The 23121-nt window shown below is 38.3% G+C and overlaps 1 protein-coding gene across 1 annotated transcript in view; it reads left to right on the top strand.

The window, feature by feature from the left end:
• The window catches only part of FREM2 (FRAS1 related extracellular matrix 2), a 157741-nt gene that overhangs the window by 116458 nt on the left and 18162 nt on the right, over nucleotides 1-23121 (top strand). Inside the window, exons 10-16 of the mRNA XM_043892295.1 lie at nucleotides 624-788; nucleotides 1774-1956; nucleotides 6104-6234; nucleotides 8276-8434; nucleotides 10136-10439; nucleotides 14860-14991; nucleotides 18142-18473. Coding sequence (XP_043748230.1) covers nucleotides 624-788; nucleotides 1774-1956; nucleotides 6104-6234; nucleotides 8276-8434; nucleotides 10136-10439; nucleotides 14860-14991; nucleotides 18142-18473 — 1406 coding nt within the window. The remainder of the gene's footprint in view (nucleotides 1-623; nucleotides 789-1773; nucleotides 1957-6103; nucleotides 6235-8275; nucleotides 8435-10135; nucleotides 10440-14859; nucleotides 14992-18141; nucleotides 18474-23121) is intronic.

Below are 23121 nucleotides of genomic sequence, written 5' to 3'. Positions count from 1 at the left end.
AAAACTTATTCAGCAGAAAATGGCATGTACAGATTTTATAATGGTGGGAAAGACTTAGTGTTCAAATGATAGACATGAAAAGAAATAGGTGTCACGTTTTAAATATGGATTCAATGTCTTAAAATACTTGACTGCTTTGATCCAATAATTGTGTAAGAAACATGTGAAAAGTGGAAGTGAAAGTTGCTCAGTCATGTCTGACTCTTTGCGACCCCATGGACTATGCAGTCCAAGAAACATGTACTGTGATCCAATTGACAATGACCAACTGGTACAAATTTGCTAAATTTGCATCCTGATCATAATGTTAGAAATTTGTAGATGATATTGTCATTTGCACTTTTCCCCTTGTTTTCAGACATGAGTGACAAAATTTAAAGACAGACATTGAAGAAATTTCCTGTACAGACAGGAACCTGTCATTGCATACGTTCAAACCTCGTTGTTCATTCGGCAAATAGTAACTGAAGGCTTATTACATGCCAGACATTGCTCTTTGCACTACTGATGCAGCAAGGGACAAAACAACATCCCCGCCCTCATGGCGTTTACCTTCTAGCTGCAGAGGTATCCCTTATGGCTTAAGGGGTGTGACTAACCTGCTGTCATGATGTTTGTTCCAGGGGAGATCGAAAAGCCTTGCATCCTGGAGCTGATGGATGACGTATTGTATGAGGAGGTAGAGGAGCTCCGACTGGTTCTTGGCACCCCACAAAGCAACTCTCCTTTTGGAGCTGCAGTTGGGGAACAAAATGAAACTCTGATAAGGATCCGAGACGATGCTGATAGTAAGAAGCCGTGTCTTGTGCCCCGTTGTAAATTGGGAACTGAAATCCATCTGTGTTCAAGTTTTAGGTGGCTCAGAAGATAAGCCCCTCTTCCTGACTAGGCTTTTTAAGTGGTTGAGAAATAGGAAAAAGGGGACTTCCCAGGTGGTCCCGTGGTTAAGTCTCCACCTTCCAATGCAGATGGTGCAGGTTCAAACCCTATTTGGAGAATTGAGATCCCACATGCCGTGTGGTGCAGCTAAATAAATAAAAAGAACTTTTTTAAAAAAAGATTGTTAAAAAGAAACAGGAAAAAGGCTAAGATAAATGGAGAATGCAGTGAACCATTTACAACTGTCAGTTGATGATGAAGAACATTGTTTATACGTAAATGCTGAGTCCAGAGCACTCATACCTGTTTGCTACTCCTCCTGCCTTCAGTGTGGGTAGTTCTGGGACGACAGTTTCCTCCCTCCCCTCCCTCAATCCAGTGGCCCACTCCTGTACAAATTTTGGCACACAGAGACAGCCCAGAGCACGCGATTTCTGGGGGCTGGTTAATTTCCAAGAAAGGAGCTGGGCCACGCATGCCCAGTTTCTCCTGACACACTCCCCAGTTATACTGAGTGAGGGGACAGAGGGAAGCCTGGCATATGATATAATTAAGCTCCTCCCACATGGAAAAGGGGCTTCCCAGGAGGCACTAGTAGCAAAGAACCCATCTGCCAATGCAGGAGGCGTGGGTTCAATCCCTGAAGATTGAACATGGGTTCAATCTTCAGGAAGATCCCCTGAAAAAGGGCATAGCAACCCACTCCAGTATTCTTGCATGGAGAATCCCATAGTCAGAGGAGCCTGGCGGACAGCAGTCCATAGGGTCCCAAAGAGTTGGATATGACTGAAATGACTTAACATGCACATATATGAGGGGAAAAAAAACTGTCAGAAATGGAGGAAAAAGCATTCCCTTTGCAAACTAATTTGCCCATGTTTCCCACTGTTTCAGAGACAATTATTAAATTTGGAGAGACCAAATTCAGCGTCAGTGAACCCAAAGAACCAGGACAGTCAATGTTTATAAAAATTCCAGTGATTCGCCAAGGAGACACTTCAAAAGTTTCCATTGTGAGAGTTCACACCAAGGATGGCTCGGCCACTTCTGGAGAAGACTATCACCCTGTGTCCGAAGGTATGGGGGCTCTCGGGATGTGTCTGGATGAGTTGTGCTCACACTGCATTGGTGCTGGTGTCCTTGAGAAAAAAAGAGAAATAGCCATTCATCTGAAATACAAATTCACATACTCCTTTAAGTTAACTTCCTTCAGAAAAACAAAGTCAATGGAATTTATTTCCAGGCATTTCCTTTTTGATTTACAAATCAAATTTACAAAATCAAAGTCTTAGGATTTAAGGAAATTTTGAGTAAAGTTGCTAGATGTTTTGAGTCTACTTTCATTTTCAACAATCTTTACCTTCATTATGGTCTTTCGATATTAAATAATAACTTTCCTGAATATTCTATTACATGGAAAATGTGTGTCATAGCCAAGAAGATAGTCTTTTTTAGTTTATAGAATACCAACAATCCAAAACGTCAAAGCTTGAAAATTTTGTGTTAATGGAAGGCAGTGAAAAGGGGGACAGATGACCAACCATAGAGACCATGAATTCTCTGGGCTTCAGGAGTTTGTCATAAATACATTTCATCCATCCCTTTTCTTCTTCAAACTTTTGGATCATTTCACCATTTACTTTTAGAAGTATAAAGCAAATCAGTTATTCTCTCTTTCTCTCTTTGGATTATTTACTGGCAAAATAAACATAAACTGATGTCCAAAATTAAGTTTATGAATTATTTGTGGTTAGTTGTCCTTATCCACTTTGTTTCTAGTTTTCTACCTGTCACAGCCAACAGTTTTTGGTGATCATAGACTACAGGCATTCATCTTGGTCTGCTAACTTGAGAACAGATTAGAAAGTGTCTAATAGTTACTAATCAGTCATTAACTGAGTTAATGAGACAGTAGGAAAAAATAGCATCTTCTACAATGGAGCATGTATTTTCTTTGCATATATGGTGAAAGTTTGATGAACTACTACAGAGCTTCAAAGTTATCCTCATATTATTTCCTATGTAAAGAATGATAATCTATTTGAAATAAATCACTTAAAATTGAAAAGGAGAGGAAAAAACTGATCAGCTATGAAATTATAAAATCTGAAATAAGTATTTCTAACATAAGCATGTTTTACATGAAGGAAACATCTTCTAAATATGTACAACATGAGCTTTAACAGAAAATATTTTTCTTAGAAATAAAACAATTCTTTTGCTAAAACAAAAACAAAGTCATATGTATATAGTAAATTGACAAATGAAGTCAGAAAAAACATAAAATGTTAAATCAAACTGTGTCTCTTTTGTCCTATAAATATTAGCATGCCATTTATAAATGCTTATAATAAAGATTTAATCTTTCCTGAAACATAACATCTTTTTATGAACCAAATTGTGGTCAGTCCTTTACAATAAACAAAAAATGAAACATAGAATAAAAGTTGAAATATTTTTGTGTTAAAAATGTCTGAGCATTTCTCCAAAGAAGACATACAGATGGCTAACAAACACATGAAAAGGTGCTCAACATCACTCATTATTAGAGAAATGCAAATCAAAACCACAATGAGGTACCATTACACACCAGTCAGGATGGCTGCTATCCAAAAGTCTACAAGCAATAAATGCTGGAGAGGCTGTGGAGAAAAGGGAACCCTCTTACACTGTTGGTGGGAATGCAAACTAGTACAGCCACTATGGAAAACAGTGTGGAGATTCCTTAAAAAACTGGAAATAGAACTGCCATATGACCCAGCAATACCACTTCTGGGCATACACACCGAGGAAACCAGATCTGAAAGAGACACGTGCACCCCAATGTTCATCGCAGCACTGTTTATAATAGCCAGGACATGGAAGCAACCTAGATGCCCATCAGCAGATGAATGGATAAGGAAGCTGTGGTACATATACACCATGGAATTTTACTCAGCCGTCAAAAAGAATTCATTTGAACCAGTCCTAATGAGATGGATGAAACTGGAGCCCCTTATACAGAGTGAAGTAAGCCAGAAAGATAAAGAACATTACAGCATACTAACACATATATATGGAATTTAGAAAGATGGTAACGATAACCCTATATGCAAAACAGAAAAAGAGACACAGAAATACAGAACAGACTTTTGAACTCTGTGGGAGAAGGTGAGGGTGGGATGTTTCAAAAGAACACCATGTATACTATCTATGGTGAAACAGATCACCAGCCCAGGTGGGATGCATGAGACAAGTGCTTGGGCCTGGTGCACTGGGAAGACCCAGAGGAATCGGGTGGAGAGGGAGATGGGAGGGGGGATCGGGATGGGGAATAAGTGTAAATCTATGGCTGATTCATATCAATGTATGACAAAACCCACTGAAATGTTGTGAAGTAATTAGCCTCCAACTAATAAAAAAATTTAAAAAAAAAAAAAAAAATGTCTGAGGACTCCTCTGGCAGTCCAATGATTAAGACTTTGCCTTCCAATGCAAGGAGTGCGGATTCAGTCTCTGATCAGGGAGCTAAGATTCCACATGCCTTTTTGCCAAAAAATCAATACATCACAGACGCAATATTATAACAAATTCAATAAAAAAATTTTAAATGTTCCACATCAAAAAAAAAAACAACTAAAAAAATGACTGAAGTGGCAGATAAACACTATAAAGTGGTTGAAGAAACAACTATTGTTTAGCGTGTATACGTAAGAAGACAGTAATTTAAGCGTTTAAAATAAGTACTTAAGTTTTTGACTTCTTAGAAACTGGGTTTGTATAATTCACAGCACTGCAGAACTCAGATGTTTATAAGGCTAAGACAAGCAATGAAAGTGAGTAGATCAAGGAGGGAGTGAGGGAAAGATGGAATAATGGAAATCTTCTTCAAGCAGAAAGTCCATTCCCTGCTGAGCAAAACTTGTATGGTCATAGCCAGATGACTGTGTGCAGTCAGAAAAGTGCAAAAGATATGAAAAATCTGTATTTTCCTGTGAAATCCCTGGATATTGAAGGACTGGAAACTAACTTTCCATTGCAACATCACCACAGGTCAAGCCAAACAAATTGGTGACCTGGAAGTGATCAGCTATGTTCACCCTCTGGAACAAGAAGCATAAGCCCTCCTGGGGTGGGAGAAATCTAAGACTGATAGACTCAAAGTACAGCCTAAGGCCAATGTGAGAAATGGCTTTACCGAGAAACAGAACTAACTTGAAAGATGAGTCTGGCTTACTAACACAATTTTAAAGAAAAAAATCTTTTTCATAATTGATGGAAGTAGGCAAAGAAAGATACACTAAAGACACATTTTCTTCTGTCACATTTTAAAGGACTTCTTAATTTAGAATTGTAATGATCAAATACTGCAGCATTTGTTATCTTCTCAGATTGGAATGATTATGCATTATATTCTTTATTTTCTCTCCTGAACCAATTTCTCAAAAGACATTGTAAAGCCCACAACATTTTTTATCCAAGTTTGGTCAGCTGCTTATTCATGAGTTCAATAAAATCAATTAATTTTTTAATATCTTGAGAATTTTAGAATAAATGATTAAAAGGGGATTATCATGATTGGGTTTAATTTTCATAACAATGAAGGAATTATTTTTAGTGACGAGGAACAGGGTGAAAGCAAAAACGCCATTAACACTTTTGTTTAAACAATGTTCTGCATTTCTAAGATTAACATCAACAACCAAAAGAAGTCTTTTTAAAATATAATTTGGCATGATGTTAAAAATTTCAACCATTTTATGCCCAGCTTTTTTAAATACATACATAATGAAAATACTGTTCACACTCAGTAATATCTGTGTGATCATATATTTGACACACGTCCTATTGGTCTAGAAATTCTGGGAAATGAGAGGTGAGTTTGTCTGATTGTTCCAGCGTTAGAATTATGAATTGCCTATTCCATCACTCTGCATTTTTTCAAACTGTGGATCAAAAAAATCAATTTAGTAGCTTATGATTAGAGTTTTCTTCTGGATAAAACGGAATGGAAAAATATTAGCATGCAATGCATGTAGTGAGAATAGATGATGTTTTGAAAACTTTATTCATTTTATTCACACCTCTACGTGCACACAAACAGATGTGAGTATGTTTACATAGTCTTAAGTATACTGGGCCACAATATAAAATGTATTTCTCATTGTGGGTCATTGTCAAAGGTTACCAGAAACCTCTCATATTCTTATGTAAAGGATTTAAACCTGTGATTTTGCATTTGTAGAAATTGAGTTTAAGGAGGGAGAAACCCAGCACATTGTTGAAATTGAAATAATATTTGATGGCGTAAGAGAGATGAGAGAGGCCTTCACTGTCCACCTAAAACCTGATGAAAATATGATAGCAGAGACACAGGTAAGTAATCAGATATGGATATAAAGTCATGGCCAGCATTTTATCAGGGAAAATATGTGTAACCATCCCAAGTATACAGTTAAGTCATGGACTTTAGACTTGTATAAAGAAGATGCATATAATCTCTTTTCATCTCCTAAATAAATGTTTCCACTGGAAAGCAAGAATGAAGAAATTCCTGAATTCCTTAGTGGTTCAGTGATTAGGACGCTATGCCTTTATTGCCAAGGACTTGCGTTCGATCCCTGGCCAGAGAACTAAGATCCCACAAGACAAGTGGCACAGCCAAAAAAAAAAAAAAGATTCTGGTCTCTTTCTTGAAAAATCATGTTTGTAGGACGTCAAGGACTAGAGTCTGAGTCCCACGGCAGCCCAGTTTACCCTTTCCATTTTAGTCAATAATGATTGAATCTGGGATTAACCTTTGTGCTTTGTAGTCTCAGCACAAAGATGAGGCTATTAGTTTAGTGCCACAACTCATTAAAACACACATTTTTAACCCATGAAACAATTTTCTAACCCCCAAAATTCCCACCTGTTCATCATAACTATTAAATTGATGTCCAGAGGCTCAAAGACTCAAATGTTATGGTCCTAACAATTCTTTTCTGTTTTCATTTAATTTTATTTTGTATCATCAACCAGATTTTCTTCAAAATAAACATAATTTCCATAGAATTGTGACCTTTAAATCTAATTTTTAAAACTAAAGGATTTTTAAATTTTTATTTTATATTGGAGAATAGTTGATTAACAATGTTGTGTGAGTTCCGGGTTTATAGCAAAGTGATTCAGTTATGCATATGGGTGTATCTGTTTTTTTTCAAGTTCTTTACCCATTTAGGTTATTACAGATCATTGAGCAAAGTTCCCTGTGCTATACAGTAGGTCTTTGTTGTTTATCTATTTTAGATATAGCAGTGTGTACATGTCAGCCCCAAACTCCCATTCTATCGCTCCCCACCACCCTTCCCCCCTAGTAACCATAAGTTCATTCTCTAAATCTGTTCATTTGTTTCTGTTTTGTAAATAAGTTCATTTGTACCATTTTTTTTAAGATTTCACATATAAGTAATATAAGAATTAAGGAACTGACCAATTTTTATATTATCTGTGCTTACATTTATTATATTTCTTTTATATATTAGTGGTTTCACTATTAGTGTAAGATATATTTCCCTTAAGTACAGGTATTTTTAATATTTTATAATTTTTGCTACTTGATGGTATTTAGAGTGCCTTGGGTTTTTTCAAGTCATAGTTAAAATTCAAGAAGTAGGGACAGCAAATCTTTTTCAAATATAAGTCTTGATCACCTAAGAAATGAGCCTTTAACTTTTATGGAGCATTGTATTAACCTCTCCTGAGTAAGAGGAACAGAGATTCATTCAAATGACTTCAAGTGATCAAAGCCTCTTTTAAGGACACCGGTAAGTATAGGCTTAGAAACTGTGATGTGTCATCAGATACTGAAAGGTGGTTCAGGAGCTAAATTTATCAGCAAGGTGTTCTTATCACCCTACCAGCAGTAGGTGTTCACGGGACCCTCTTCTGTCTGCGACTCAGCTTCTCCCTCTGCCTTTGTTTCAGGCTGTGCTTCTGCTCGTCTGAAGCTTCACTTTTCACGGCCATCCACTTCAGCAGGGTCCCTAGAACCTACCTTCTCCCATGGTGTCTTTCAGCTTTCCTCCTGCTATTAATCAATTGACTTTGTCATCGCCTTCCACTTTACAACCCCAACAACACTTTACAACCAAGTTAGACTTAGCTAGTATCATTGCAATTTGGAGAAAAAATTACAACCACATGCTTTGTGGGCCACTGGCCAACAGACTGCCCTGGGCTCAGGTACCCTTCCTTGGACATGCTAGGGTTATTAGAAACAAACCACATAGGACCTGTCACACTGCAGGGTCTCTGGGCATGACAACTGCTATTATATTGAAACCATGTACTTGCCAAGTACTGTATTGTTCTGCACAACAGAAGCATCAGGAGTCTGATATATCAATAATCATGGATAACTATCTTTTCCTTCAAGGTGACCAAAGCCATTGTGTATATAGAAGAAATGAACAGCATGGCCGATGTCACTTTTCCTTCTGTCCCTCAAGTTGTGTCCTTGCTGATCTACGATGACACTTCCAGGGCCAAAGAGAGTGCTGGACCTGTGTCTGGTTATCCTGTCGTCTGTATCACAGTGAGTAGGAAATGGAGGAAAATTGTAAAGTAGTTAAAATAGTTATGAACATTAACCAAGGTAGCATGGGCTTTGCCATGATGAGATAAAAGTGGGAAAATACTATAGGATTTACTCTTTGGTCTTTGGAAAGGAAAATATCACTCAAGTGAAGCTCCCATTTTTCTCCCTTCATCCGACAAAGGTTTACTAACTGATGTGCCCATAGTGTGTGTCTCATATTATCTCAGAGAGAAAAATTAATAAGATATAAACTTTGTGCTTGAGGAATTGAAAAATAAGGAAGAGGAAAATATGTACGAATTTATCACTCTACTATAAGGCACAATGAGCATTATCATGATACAAACTAGGAAATAGAACAGCAGCTCCACCTGTGAGGGAAGGTTTGGGATGGTCTGATGGAGTGTCAGTAGTTTGAGTCACATAAGGAAACATCATTCCAGAATGAAGTGGTTGCACTACAAATGGCATAGTATCATTACCTTTTTTAGTAATGAACCATCTCTTTGCTACAAACTATAAGCACCTTGTGAGCAAAAATTCGGACACATTTACTTATTTTATGTTGCTTTACAATTTTGTGTTAGTTTCTGCTGTTCAACAAAGGGAATCAGCTGTGTGTCTGTATACACATGTCTCCTCTCTCAGGGCCTGCCTCCCACCTCTCTAAGTCATCACAGAGCTGAGCTGAGCTCCCTGCGCTCCCAGCAGCTTCCCACTAGCTATCTATTTTATACATGGTAGTGTATGTACTGGGCTTCCCTGGTGGCTGAGACAGTAAAGAATTTGCCTGCAATGCAGGAGATATGGATTTGATCCCTGGGTTGGGAAGATGCCCTGGAGAAGGAAATGGCAACCCAATGCAGTATTCTTGCCTGGAGAATCCCATGGACAGAGGAGTTTGACGGGCTACAGTCCACAGGGTCACAAAGAGTCAGACACACAACTGAGTGACTAACACACGTAGTGTATGTATCCCAACACTACTCTCCCAATTCGTCCAACCCTTCCTTCCGCTACTTATTTTTATATTGCAATATCCCGGGTTTAATGACCTATATATAATAGGTATACAGTAAGTGTGTGTTGGGTTATCAAGGCAAGCAATGATTATGTGGTACAAGTAATAGAAGTCTTGAAATTTATTAAGGAACATGGACCTCATTTGTTGGGTAGCAGGGAGCTCCTGCCCAGAAGAATGACAGGAGCAGACAGGTTGTAGTGGGAGTGTTACCATGGCAACAGTGGCCCCCTGACTAGAAAGGCTCTGAATTAGATAGAAAGGTGATGCTGGGAATGGAAAGAAGGGGCCAGCTTACGAGACACAAAAAGAATCAACCAAGTTCACTGGCCCACCGGACATGGGGGACAATGTAAAAAGTGGGGGAGTGAGGGAGAGAGAAAGACAGGGATGATCTGACAACTCTAGGGATGTGAGAGATGATGAAATGAGTGTCACTTTTATTCAAGTTATCAAGTTAAAGGTGGAAAAGCTCCATAAGCTGTTTGAAATGCAAGGTCAGAGTCTCTGAAAGCTAGCATGGCTAGGAATAGGAAATTGAAAGTTGCATGAGTAGCATTGTTGACTTGGGGGGGAAAAGAGTAGCACTGAAGATAGTAAAGTAGAGAGAATTTAAGAGGAATAATTTCCACCTTGTTCTATCCTGTGGCCCTAACACAGTTATTTGTTTCCCATAGGCTTGCAACCCTAAATATTCAGACTACGAAAAAACAGGCTCTCTTTGTGCAAGTGAGAACATCAATGACACTTTGACCCGGTACCGATGGCTGATCAGCGCTCCCGCGGGCCCCGATGGCGTGACCAGCCCCATGAGAGAAGTGGACTTTGACACCTTTTTCACGTCGTCCAAGATGATCACTTTAGACTCCATATATTTCCAGCCTGGCTCCAGAGTGCAGTGTGCAGCTCGAGCTGTGAATGCTGACGGCAGTGAAGGCTTGGAGCTGATGAGTCCCATTGTGACCATTGGCAGAGAAGAAGGTAGTACATGGCAGCGTTCACATCATGTTCACTGGAATACCAAGGAATGTTATATATATCTAATTTCTAGTTATTCATTCGTCCAAATGCCCCATGTATTCTGTGATATGTTGATAATTTTAAATGATAAAGTGAAAGTGTTAGTCACTCAGTTGTGTCTGACTCTTTGCAACCCTATGGACCGTAGCCCACCTCTGTCCATGGGATTTTCCAAGCAAGAATACTGGAGCAGGTTACCATTCCCTTCTCCAGGGGATCTTCCCAACCCAGGAATCGAACCCTGGTTTCCTGCATTGCAGGAGGATTCTTTACCATCTGAGCCATTGCTGCTCTTAAAATGATAGGTATTTTAAAATGATAATCTATTTTCACAAAAATAGTCATTAGAAAACAAATATATACTCATTGTTCACTTTTCAGTCACTGTGCAAATGTCACAATTTTGCTGGAATATGAAAAATAAGGCATGATTCCTGCCCTCCCGGAGTTCACACGCAAGTTGAAGACAGATGCATTTTAGTCTGGCGGGGGCACAGAAATGCAAGTCATTGTGATGAGTTCTAATCTGAATGGATCATGAAAGGTTTCATCAAAAAGGAGATGCTTAAGCTGAATCTTGAAAACGGGAGTGGGGGAAAGGCATGAGCAATGACTCATAGATGCATGAAGAAACCTAGAGTATTCTGGGAGCTGGAAGCAGAAAAATAAGCAACATGTGAGGGAGAGGAGGGGCAATCAGATGAAGCAGATGGTACACGTGGGTCGGATCTGGGCAGGGTGGCTCATGTGAAGGTGTGAAGCCAGGGCACTCCTCTCTGGTTGTTGGATGAGCAGGAGCTTGCTGGGTCAGGAGGGGAAGGACAGTCCAAGAAGAGACGTATGTAAGAGTATCTATACTTTATTATTACAAGGGAGTTCATAAGGGATGTACATACTGTAAGAAATCATATATAGAGAGAAAGCTATATATTTTGGTCTCAAGACTCTCTGATTCTAATTTCTGTTTCTAAAATGAGTACATTTTTAGCTTTATTTTATTATAAATAATGTATATTTTATGATTAGTCTTAAGTATTTAACTCTAGGATAACAATCTCATTCATTTAGTTAAGCTACAGTTACTTTTTTCCTGTTGTTTTCCAATCATTTTTACTATGTCTGTTTATATTAAACTGATCTTGTGAATATGACTATAACTGATGATGAGGCAGGACTAGAGCCCAGACACAGTGGAGGTGGGAAATAGATGTGGCTAGAGACAACATTGAAAAGACAGAAAATCTACTTTATAAATTAACCTTTTTCCTGGCAGAATTTTTAAACTAGAGTTTTAAAATAGCTTTTTATAAAGCTATTTTATATATATATGTATATAGTTTTTATAAGATTCTATTTCTAAAAATTCCATTTGTATACAATTCTTCAGAAGAATGTTTGTTGCAGCAAGAAAGGTTATATGGACCATCTCCTACCCTTATATATTCAGGATTAATATATATTGATAAACTGTGTATTAAACATGTTCTTTTATCAGGATTAAAATGTATGATTTTTAAGTTTCTTTTTTTTCCCATTTATTTTTATTAGTTGGAGGCTAATTACTTCACAACATTTCAGTGGGTTTTGTCATACATTGACATGAATCAGCCATGGATTTACATGTATTCCCCATCCCGATCCCCCTCCCACCTCCCTCCCCACCCCATCCCTCTGGGTCTTCCCAATGCACCAGCCCTGAGCACTTGTCTCATGCATCCAACCTGGGCTGGTGATCTGTTTCACCCTTGATAATATATGTTTTGATGCTGTTCTGTCAAAACATCCCACCCTCACCTTCTCCCATAGAGTCCAAGTCTGTTCTGTATATCTGTGTCTCTTTTTCTGTTTTGCATGTAGGGTTATCGTTACCATCTTTCTAAATTCCATATATATGCATTAGTATACTGTATTGGTCTTTATCTTTCTGGCTTACTTCACTCCGTATAATGGGCTCCAGTTTCATCCGTCTCATTAGAACTGATTCAAATGAATTCTTTTTAATGGCCAAGTAATATTCCATGGTGTATATGTACCACAGCTTCCTTATCCATTCATCTGCTGATGGGCATCTAGGTTGCTTCTATGTCCTGGCTATTATAAACAGCGCTGCGATGAACATTGGGGTGCACGTGTCTCTTTCAGATCTGGTTTCCTGGGTGTGTATGCCCAGGAGTGGGATTGCTGGGTCATATGGCAGTTCTATTTCCAGTTTTTTAAGGAATCTCCACACTGTTCTCCATAGCAGCTATACTAGTTTGCATTCCCACCAACAGTGTAAGAGGGTTCCCTTTTCTCCACACCCTCTCCAGCATTTATTGCTTGTAGACTTTTGGATAGCAGCCATCCTGACTGGCGTGTAATGGTACCTCATTGTGGTTTTGATTTGCATTTCTCTGATAATGAGTGATGTGGAGCATCTTTTCATGTGTTTGTTAGCCATCTGTATGTCTTCTTTGGAGAAATGTCTGTTTAGTTCTTTGGCCTATTTTTTGATTGGGTCATTTATTTTTCTGGAATTGAGCTTCAGGAGTTGCTTGTATATTTTTGAGATTAATCCTTTGTCTGTTGCTTCATTTGCTATTATTTTCTCCCATTCTGAAGGCTGTCTTCACCTTGCTTATAGTTTCCTTTGTAGTGCAAAAGCTTTTAAGTTTCATTAGGTCCCATTTGTTTAGTTTTGCTTTTATTTCCAATATTCTGGGAGGTGGGTCATAGAGGATCCTGCTGTGATTTATGTCAGAGAGTGTTTTGCCTATGTTCTCCTCTAGGAGTTTTATAGTTTCTGGTCTTACATTTAGATCTTTAATCCATTTTGAGTTTATTTTTGTGTATGGTGTTAGAAAGTGTTCTAGTTTCATTCTTTTACAAATGGTTGACCAGTTTTCCCAGCACCACTTGTTAAAGAGATTGTCTTTTTTCCATTGTATATCCTTGCCTCCTTTGTTGAAGATAAGGTGTCCATAGGTATGTGGATTTATCTCTGGGCTTTCTATTCTGTTCCATTGATCTATATTTCTGTCTTTGTGCCAGTACCATACTGTCTTGATGACTGTGGCTTTGTAGTAGAGTCTGAAGTCAGGCAGGTTGATTCCTCCAGTTCCATTCTTCTTTCTCAAGATTGCTTTGGCTATTCGAGGTTTTTTGTATTTCCATACAAATTGTGAAATTATTTGTTCTAGTTCTGTGAAGAATGAAATCCCTTGCATTCCTATACACTAACAATGAGAAAACAGAAAAAGAAATTAAGGAAACAATACCATTCACCATTGCAACAAAAAGAATAAAATATTTAGGAGTATATATACCTAAAGAAACAAAAGACCTATACATAGAAAACTATAAAACACTGATGAAAGAAATCAAAGAGGACACAAACGGAGAAATATACTGTGTTCATGGATTGGAAGAATCAATATTGTCAAAATGACTATATTACCCAAAGCAATCTATAGATTCAATGCAATCCCTATCAAGCTACCAACAGTATTCTTCACAGAACTAGAACAAATAATTAAGTTTCTTTTAAAACCAAAGTATTGTGTTGGTGCCAAAAAAAATTAAGCAATGACTTTAAATGAATCACCCTTAATTAATAAAACAGACATGCATGATTCTAGGGCCTGATTCTGATTTTGTTGACATTCTCATAAAAACCTTTTGAACTGTGATGTTAGAGAAGACTCTTGAGAGTCCCTTGGACTGCAAGGAGATCAAACCAGCCCATCCTAAAGGAAATCAGTCCTGACTATTCATTGGAAGGACTGATGCTGAAGCTGAAACTCCAATACTTTGGCCACCTGATGCGAAGAACTGACTCATTGGAAAAGATCCTGATGCTAGGAAAGATTGAGAGCAGGAGAAGGGGATGACAGAGGATGAGATGGTTGGATTGCATCACTGACTCAATGGATATGAGTTTGAGCAAGCTACAGGAGTTGGTGATGGACAGGGAAGCCTAGCGAGCTGCAGTTCATGGGGTCACAAATAATTGGACACAACTGAGCGACTGAACTGACACTTACTTTTCTCCTGTTGTTTTTCAGTCATTTTTACTGTATCTGTTTATATTAAAATGATCTTGTGAATATGACCATAACCGATGATGTGCAGCACATGTTAAATCACGTTGAACAGTAACTGTTTTTTTCTCAAACTTTAGAAGATACTCCAAGTCTTAAGAAGTAGCCATTGAACTGTCTGCTGGAATCACTTCTCACACCATGGTCTTTTGATTCCTCATAATATCTACTCTCAGCAATTTCTTGGTTCACAGAGAATTTTAAAGTACATAGAAAAATAATAGTGCCTATTAAAAATGTATATACTTTAGGTGTCAACCGTTATCTTCTTTTAGCATAAATGTATATTCATTGTGCCTTAGGTCTTTGCCAGCCCCGAGCGCCTGGGATAGTGGGAGCAGAGCCCTTCTCAGCTAAACTGCGCTACACGGGCCCCGAGGACCCAGAATACACGAACCTCATCAAACTCACTGTCACAATGCCCCACATAGACGGTAGGTGACTTGGGTAAGCAAAGCCGTGGAGATAGTTTGGGCTTCTCTTTACCTGGTTTATTTTACTGAAAACAGGCAGAGCTCATTTCATTGCACTTCGAAGATACTGTGGTTTTTACAAGTTGAAGGTGGGTGGCAACCCTGCTTCCAGCAATCTGTTGGCACCCTTTTCCCAACAGCATCTTCTTGCTTACATCTCTGTGCCACATTTTGGTAATTCTCTCAATATTTCAAACCCTCCACCAGCAAAAAGATTTTGATTCACTGAAGGCTCAGGTGATGGTTAGCATTTTTCAACAATAAAATATTTTCCAGTGAAGATGGGTCCACTGTGTTTTAGACATGATGCTATTACACACTTTACAGTATAGTTGCACTGGGAAACAAAAAAAAATTCATGAAACTCACTTCATTTTGATATTCACTTTATTTCGGTGATCTAGAACCAAACCGGCAGTATCTCTGAGGTCTGCCTGTTTTCTGAATAACCAAGCGTACAATAAATGCTCAGTTTACAACTTAAGTTTCAAGCCTTGCTTCTTTTGAGTGTTTTTTGCAATCTGTCTGCTCAGTTTTATTTTTTCTGATAATTTCAGCGCTTAAAATTAGGTAAATGTCATACATGTCACAACACAATGAAACAAAGCTTTGGTTGATGTGCTATCTTTTATGAAATGGCATAGTGTGCCTTCAAAACTCTTAAATTTGGACTTGCATTAAAGCACATGGTATCTCAATGCCTGCCTTCAACATCTATTTGCTATTTCATAGCAAGAATCTCATAAATCTCTGCCAATATTTATTGCAACAGCTAAGACATTTCTTAGCCATTAAAATAAGACAAAAATGCCCCTAACAATGATAAATTTTGTGTTCATTTTCTCTGGATAGGGAACTGTGGCCAGAATTTCTAAATTAGTAACTTTATCCACACCTTAGGAACATTTCCTCATGTACAGAAGACATTTTCACATTCTATTCCTCTTAATTCACTTTATAGCTAAAGTATATAAACATTAATTCTATTACTTGGTATGTTAGTTATAGTTTAAGTAGCTAATGGAGAGGCAATATTAGGCAATATAGGTAATATTACAAACTAAAATATATTTATATGCATGTGTGTGTGTGTGTATGTATATATATATATATATATATATATATATATGAGAAGGAAATGACAACTGGCTCCAGTATTCGTGCCTCGGAAATCCCATGGACAGAGGATCCTGACAGGCTACAGTCCATGGCGTTGAAAAGGAGTCAGACACAACTTAGAGACTTAACAACAGCAAATATATATGTATGTATATGTATAAGGTAGAATTTATATATAAAGTAGAATTTATCTGCCTCATAAAAAAGGACATCATTTTGCCTTGTCTGCTTATTGCATACCCAAATTTTTGCTATATGGATAGGAATCTGCCCCTCCTTATTTCATAGTGTAAAGTTGGGTCCATGTTTGCCCACCCTACCTTTAGACCCATTTGAGCTCTCACCATGTGAGAGGTGTGACTCAGACATGCAGACAGTGGAGGAGACCATCAGGGACGGGCAGACCTATAACAGTCCTTCCTAATAGAAAGACTTGTCCCTCATGCATCGCCTAGAGCTTGACTTAGCATTTTCTAAGACAGTCAATGCTCATAGCTCTGCAGAAGCTGACCAGTTCTTTCGTGGGGCCAGCATTTTGCTCTGGGAGAATCTAAGAAGGAGAGGTAGAAAAGATTCCAGGAGAAAACCTCTTTCATAGCCCTTTTTGCTGCATTGCTTACCACAAGGTTCAACAAACTAGGTCCCATGGACCGAATCTAACCTGCTGCCTGTTTTTGTGTGGTCTGCAAACTAAGAATGCTTTTTACATTTTTAAATGTTTGGAAGAAACCAAAAGAAGAACATTTCATGATACATGAAAATTATTTAAAATTATGCTGCTGCTGCTGCTAAGTAGCTTCAGTCGTGTCCGACTCTGTGCGACCCCACAGACGGCAGCCCACCAGGCTCCCCTGTCCCTGGGATTCTCCAGGCAAGAACACTGGAGTGGGTTGCCATTTCCTTCTCCAATGCACGAAAGTGAAAAGTGAAAGTGATGTTGCTCAGTCGTGTCCGACTCCTAGCATCCCCATGGACTGCAGCCTACCAGGCTCCTCCGTCCATGGGATTTTAAATTATAATCCCTAATAAAGGCTTCTTGCACACAGTTATGTGAATTCCTTTACAAACCATCTATGGCAACCTTGGCTCTGAAATCGCAACTCTAAACAGTTACAGCAGATCCTTATGGCTCACAAATCCTAAAATATTTACAATTTGAATCTTTATAGAAGAAGTTGGGCAATTCTTATCCAATACTCTATGGTGGTAGTTTTCAAAATTTTTGGTCTTAGGGCACATTCAAAATTATAGCCACAAAGACCTTTCATTTTTGTGGGTTATAGCCTTAAGTATTAACTGGATTTAAAATTAAAATTGAAGAATTGTTAAATATTTATTCATTAATGTTAAAAAATAACAAGAAATCCATTACATGTTAACATGAAAAATACACTTTTAAGAAAAAGAACTATACTTTATAGAACAAAACAAAAGAATGGCATTGTTTCACATTTTTAAAAACATCTTTAGTGTCGGGCTTAATAAAAGAGCTGGATCCTTATATCTACTTCTACATTCAACCTATTACAATATATGATTTAGTTTAGACTGGAAAAATCCATTGTACACTACTGAGAAAATAAGCATGGAGAAGTCAAATAACACCTTAGAGTCGTGAAAAGAGCATTAGTATTACAGATTTCCTGAAAAATTCTCAGGATCCTCAGGGGTCCTAAATACCACTTTAATAATCACTGAAAAAGAAAGTGAAAGTGTTAGTCGCTTAGTGGTGTCTGACTCTTTGCGACCTCATGGACTGTATCCCGCCAGGCTCCTCTGTCCTTGGGATTTTCCAAGCAAGAATCCCTTCTCCAGGGGATCTTCCCAACCCAGAGATCGAAGCCTGGTTTCCTGCATTGCAGGCTCTTCTTTACCATCTGAGCCATCACTGCTCACTTACCTTTTCAAGAGATAAAGAGATTATGAAGCAAGGGCTCAAAACCCTTTGCTGTTGGTGAAAATGGTAACAGTGATTATCACAATTCCTTGTAGGCATGCTCCCCATAATCTCTACCAAAGAGCTTTCCAACTTTGAGCTCACACTCAGCCCTGATGGCACCCGTGTTGGAAACCACAAGTGCTCCAACCTCTTGGATTACACCGAAGTAAAGACCCACTATGGTTTCTTGACTGATGCTACCAAAAATCCAGAAATAATTGGAGAGACATATCCTTACCAGTACAGCTCGTCTATCAGAGGTTCCAATACCTTACGCTTCTACCGAAACCTGAACCTGGAGGCCTGCTTATGGGAGTTTGTTAGCTACTACGACATGTCCGAGCTACTCACTGACTGTGGCGGGACCATTGGAACCGATGGACAGGTATGGACCTTTAACATCTGAGCTTTGGTCACTGGACAAACCGGTTGGACAGAAGTCCCGGCTTCTGTTTTCCATCTTGGTGATGTAGGTTATTGGGCACAAGAAAGAGTAGGTGATTGGCATGAGTGCTATAAAAACCCATTTCTATTTCTAGAAATCTATGTCTTTTTTTAAGCAATGGGTCAGTAGCATTATCTTTGGATTGAAAGGACACCATATAACTATGCGGTAAGCTCCAAATCTACTCTGATATTATAAAACTGCAAATACTAATTTCTCTTCAAATTATACATTTGCATTTTTTGTGTTATGTTCCAGATGCCTGGGATGTATCATGAACCATCTAAAATAAGGATTTAGTCCTCAGAGTCTGTCCAGTTTTTCTCCCTCCTTACTTTCTTCTTCATCTACCTTCTATCTTTCTCTCCTTCTACCTCCATTTTGCCTCCTTTATCTTTCTAGTTTTCTCCCCTTTTCTTCCCTATCTGGTTCATCACTAACATAGTCCATCACTAACATAGTCAAAAGTATTTTCATTTAAAGCTTACTGTTATTTCTACTCTACAATTACTTATTCCTCTTCATATGACACAGGCAGACATTTATACATAAAAATACACACACATAAACACAGTCCACCCCCCACCCCCACCACCATCAGCAGTAAAGTTGTTGTTAAAATGGTGGTGAAGCAAGGTCTTCATTAGCGGTTATAACAGAAAATCTAAAATATATAGGGTGTAGCTTAGATTTGAAATGAGTATTTGAATTAAAACTCATGTTCCATCCTACCTGGCTGAACAGAGTTTATATAAGTAGGCTTATACATTAAACTAGGACTTCCCCGGTGGCGCTAGTGGTTAAAGAACCTGCCTGCTAATGCAGTAGGTGTAAGAGATGCGGGTTCGATCCCTGGGTCAGGAAGATCCCCTGGAAGAGGGCACAATAACACACTCCAGTATTCTTGCCTGAAGAATTCCATGGACAGAGGAGCCTGGCAGGCTTTGCACACTTGCATACATTAAAGTGTCAAATGGTATCCAGAATACATCTTGTCTTTCAAAAGTTAACCATGAGTCTATATTTCTTTCTGTGCTATATTCCTGTGATGTTAAAATATAAGACAACTAATAGCAAGGGAAACGTAGATCATAACTGTGGGTTTACTCCTAAAGCAAAGCTGTAAACCTTGACCAGTTCTGCTGGTGTTGATGTCGAATAGCCCTGTATTTTATGTCTGGGATCTATTGGACTCCAAGGATGTGAGACCTTATCTCTATGTCCTCTAAAAGCTACAAATATCCAGAAACTTGCTTGAATTACTAAAAATCCCAAGTAAGAACACCAACAGGAAGACAGTATAGAACAGTGTAAAGAGCCTGCATATTGAAATTTAGCAAATGCAGACCTAAAGTTGGCTCTGACATTTTCCAGCTGCATCTTCTTGGGCAGGCTACTTAAACCCTCATAAGTGTTGCTGTTCAAGTCCCTCTTTGCCACCTGGAAGAAACATGAAAGAAGCAAAGTCCTACCCCAGAATAAAGATTCATGTTAGCACATCTACATCAGTGTTTTTCTTTAGAGGACAAGTATCTCCAGTCCTTTGATTGTTCCTCACAGAGCCTGTTTTCGATCCATTATTAAATCATCCCTGTATTCTGTCTGGATGCTCTTCTCTCAGGATCTTGCTAGAGTCATGGGCTCTACTGGCATAAACCCAATGGGACCCAGTAATAGGATTCCACTGTTGTTCTGGTTCTTGTTTGTTAAAAAGCTCTTCGTACCATGGAGCTTCTCTGTTGGTCTTATCTAATCTAGGTTTACTCTTTAGTCTCAAGAATGTTTTCTATCTTCTCTGCAAAATGACAGTACTTCTTTGTCTTTTATGCATGCAATCCAGACAGGCTTCCCTACTGAAAAGCCTGCGCTTAACCCTATGCTCAGTCACTTCAGTCATGTCCGACTCTTCAGGATGCCATGGACTGTAGCCCGCCAGGCTCCTCTGTTGGTGGGATTTTCCCAGTAAGAATACCGGAGTGGGTTGTCATTTCGTACTCCAGGGGATCTTCCCAAGCCATGGATCAAACTTGCATCTCCTGCATTGTAGGCCGATTCTTTACCAACTGAGCCACCAGGGAAGACAGTATAGCCAACATCTGTTTAATGTTTACTATATACCTGTCATCATGTCTAAGTACTTTACATATTTCCACTAAACCTGCCCTCACAACAACACTATGAGACAAATACGAATTTTTTTCCCTTTTTGGAGATGCTGAAGCAAAAAAAATTCAAATAATTCATCCCAATTCAATTCATTTGTAAGCCTGTGCTCTTAACCACATCATGATACTTATCTGGACATTTAATTGAGTGAATTCAGTGTCATTTAGTTGGGTGAATGTGAGGAATGGTTATGGTCACAGATGAAATTGCAAGAAAGACAAATAAACTTTGTTCTCTGTTCCTGATACAAGAACAGAAATAACCCCAGGTCTGTTTGTCCTCTGCCAGCCAATTCCACATCTCCCTGGCCAAGCAGCAAATAGATATGCCTTTCTCTCTTCTAGTCCTTTTCTAAACTTGCCAACTTAGATCAAGGTAATCACTATGCAAACAAATTTTACTAAGTGGTAATTGCTTCTGCCAGGAACAACATGATGAAGGACCGATTTTTATCTTTAATGTTTTTAGTAGCAAAAGCTACTGACTGGAAATATTGCCAGGTTTCTGCATTTTTCTTTGTGATTAAAAAGCTGTTTGTAACACACTCTTAAAGGTTTCTGGCTTAAAAAAAAAAAAAAAAGGTTTCTGGCTTGTCTAACCTCCCAGCTTCAAGTTATTTAATTTACAAGACAGAGTTGCTAAACTGAAGGAATCACATGAAATATCCAAGATAGTTATCTGTTAACAGCAAATGAAGTTTTATTAAGTTTTATTCAGTTTGACTACAACTAGTTTTAGCTAATATTAAGACTGGTTCTGCTTTTTCTATCTTATTCATTGTGTCTCAGCAGTAAAAAATCCGCCTGCAATGCAGGAGATGTGGGTTCAGTCTCTGGGTCAGGAAGATCCGCTGGAGTAAGAAATGGCAACTCACACCAGTATTCTTGCCTGAAAAATCCAATGGACAGAGGAGCCTAGCAGGCTACAATACAAAGGGTTGCAAAAAGTCATACACAGCTGAGCACACACACACATAAGACTGCTTCTGCTTTTTCTATCTAATTTATTGCCCACTTAGTCATTAAAGAAATTTTCAATAAGCACCTACTCTGTGCCAGGGTCTGTATGGGTACCCAGTGAGGACATCAAACACAGACATTAAACTCCCTCCAAGTTGAGTTATAGGAGTTAAATACTCATTCTTATAAAAGTTAACAATTTACTTTCCAACAAAAAGAAATTTGGAATTTCTCTAATGATAGTCAATCCTAAAATCCCTCTTAATAGTTAGTTTCTAAAATGTAAAAGCAGATACAGCAGGAAGAGAAAAATAGAGATAAATTGAAAATTATTCTGCTCCATTGTTTAGTGTGACCTGTTTTATAAATAAACTTTTAAATTGTTTGGGTGCACAAAGAAAAACACTAGTGATGCAAAATAGTTATTAAAGTTGAACTAAATTTTTAAACCATTGGATTCTTTTGGAGACTTTCTCTTGTAAACCATTTCTCTTAAGGCTAAAAGATCTCAGTTCATTCCACCTTTCACATCCTGGTCAGCAGTATTGAAAGGTCAGAGGTTTAACTATCACCTTATTAGCAACAGATAACATTGTTCATGGAGAATGAACAAGTTGCAGAAATTCAGCCTCAATCACATGAAATGGCAGTTTACTCATGAAAAGACATAATATGATTCTGGAAAAGTATATATGTTTTTTTTAGTTGTTGATTAGTGGAATAATTTTCTTTTTTAAAAAAAAACTATGTGTTTGATTTAGAAACATACACCTCTGGGGCTGGAGTCTACTTTAGAAGTCATCTCTTTCCATCCCATTATTTTCCACTTAGCACACAAATTTACTGTTTTGTGTTTTTTGTTTTTTTTTTTTTTTTTAGTTTGAGGCTAATTACTTTACAGTATTGTAGTGGTTTTTGCCATACATTGACATGAATCAGCCATGGATTTACATGTATTCCCCATCCCGATCCCCCCTCCCACCTCCCTCCCCATCCCATCCCTCTGGGCCTTCCCAGTGCACCAGCCCTGAGCACTTGTCTCATGCATCCAACCTGGGCTGGTGATCTATTTCACCCTTGATAGTATACTTGTTTCAATGCTATTCTCTCAGAACATCCCACCCTCGCCTTCTCCCACAGAGTCCAAAAGTCTGTTCTGTACTTCTGTGTCTCTTTTTCTGTTTTGCATATAGGGTTATCATTACCATCTTTTTAAATTCCATATATATGTGTTAGTATACTGTATTGGTCTTTATCTTTCTGGCTTACTTCACTCTGTATAATGGGATCCAGTTTCATCCATCTCATTAGAACTGATTCAAATGTATTCTTTTTAATGGCTGAGTAATATTCCATAGTATATATATACCAAAAAAAAAAAAATGTAAGCCACTCGAAATCATTTTGTGAGAAATAGCAAGAATCCAAAATGTATAACTTTCATGAACTACGTTGCTTCCTAT

This window comes from Cervus elaphus, chromosome 30, assembly GCF_910594005.1.
Source record: "Cervus elaphus chromosome 30, mCerEla1.1, whole genome shotgun sequence".
Taxonomy (NCBI): domain Eukaryota; kingdom Metazoa; phylum Chordata; class Mammalia; order Artiodactyla; family Cervidae; genus Cervus; species Cervus elaphus.
This window is presented reverse-complemented; position numbering and strand designations above follow the sequence as displayed.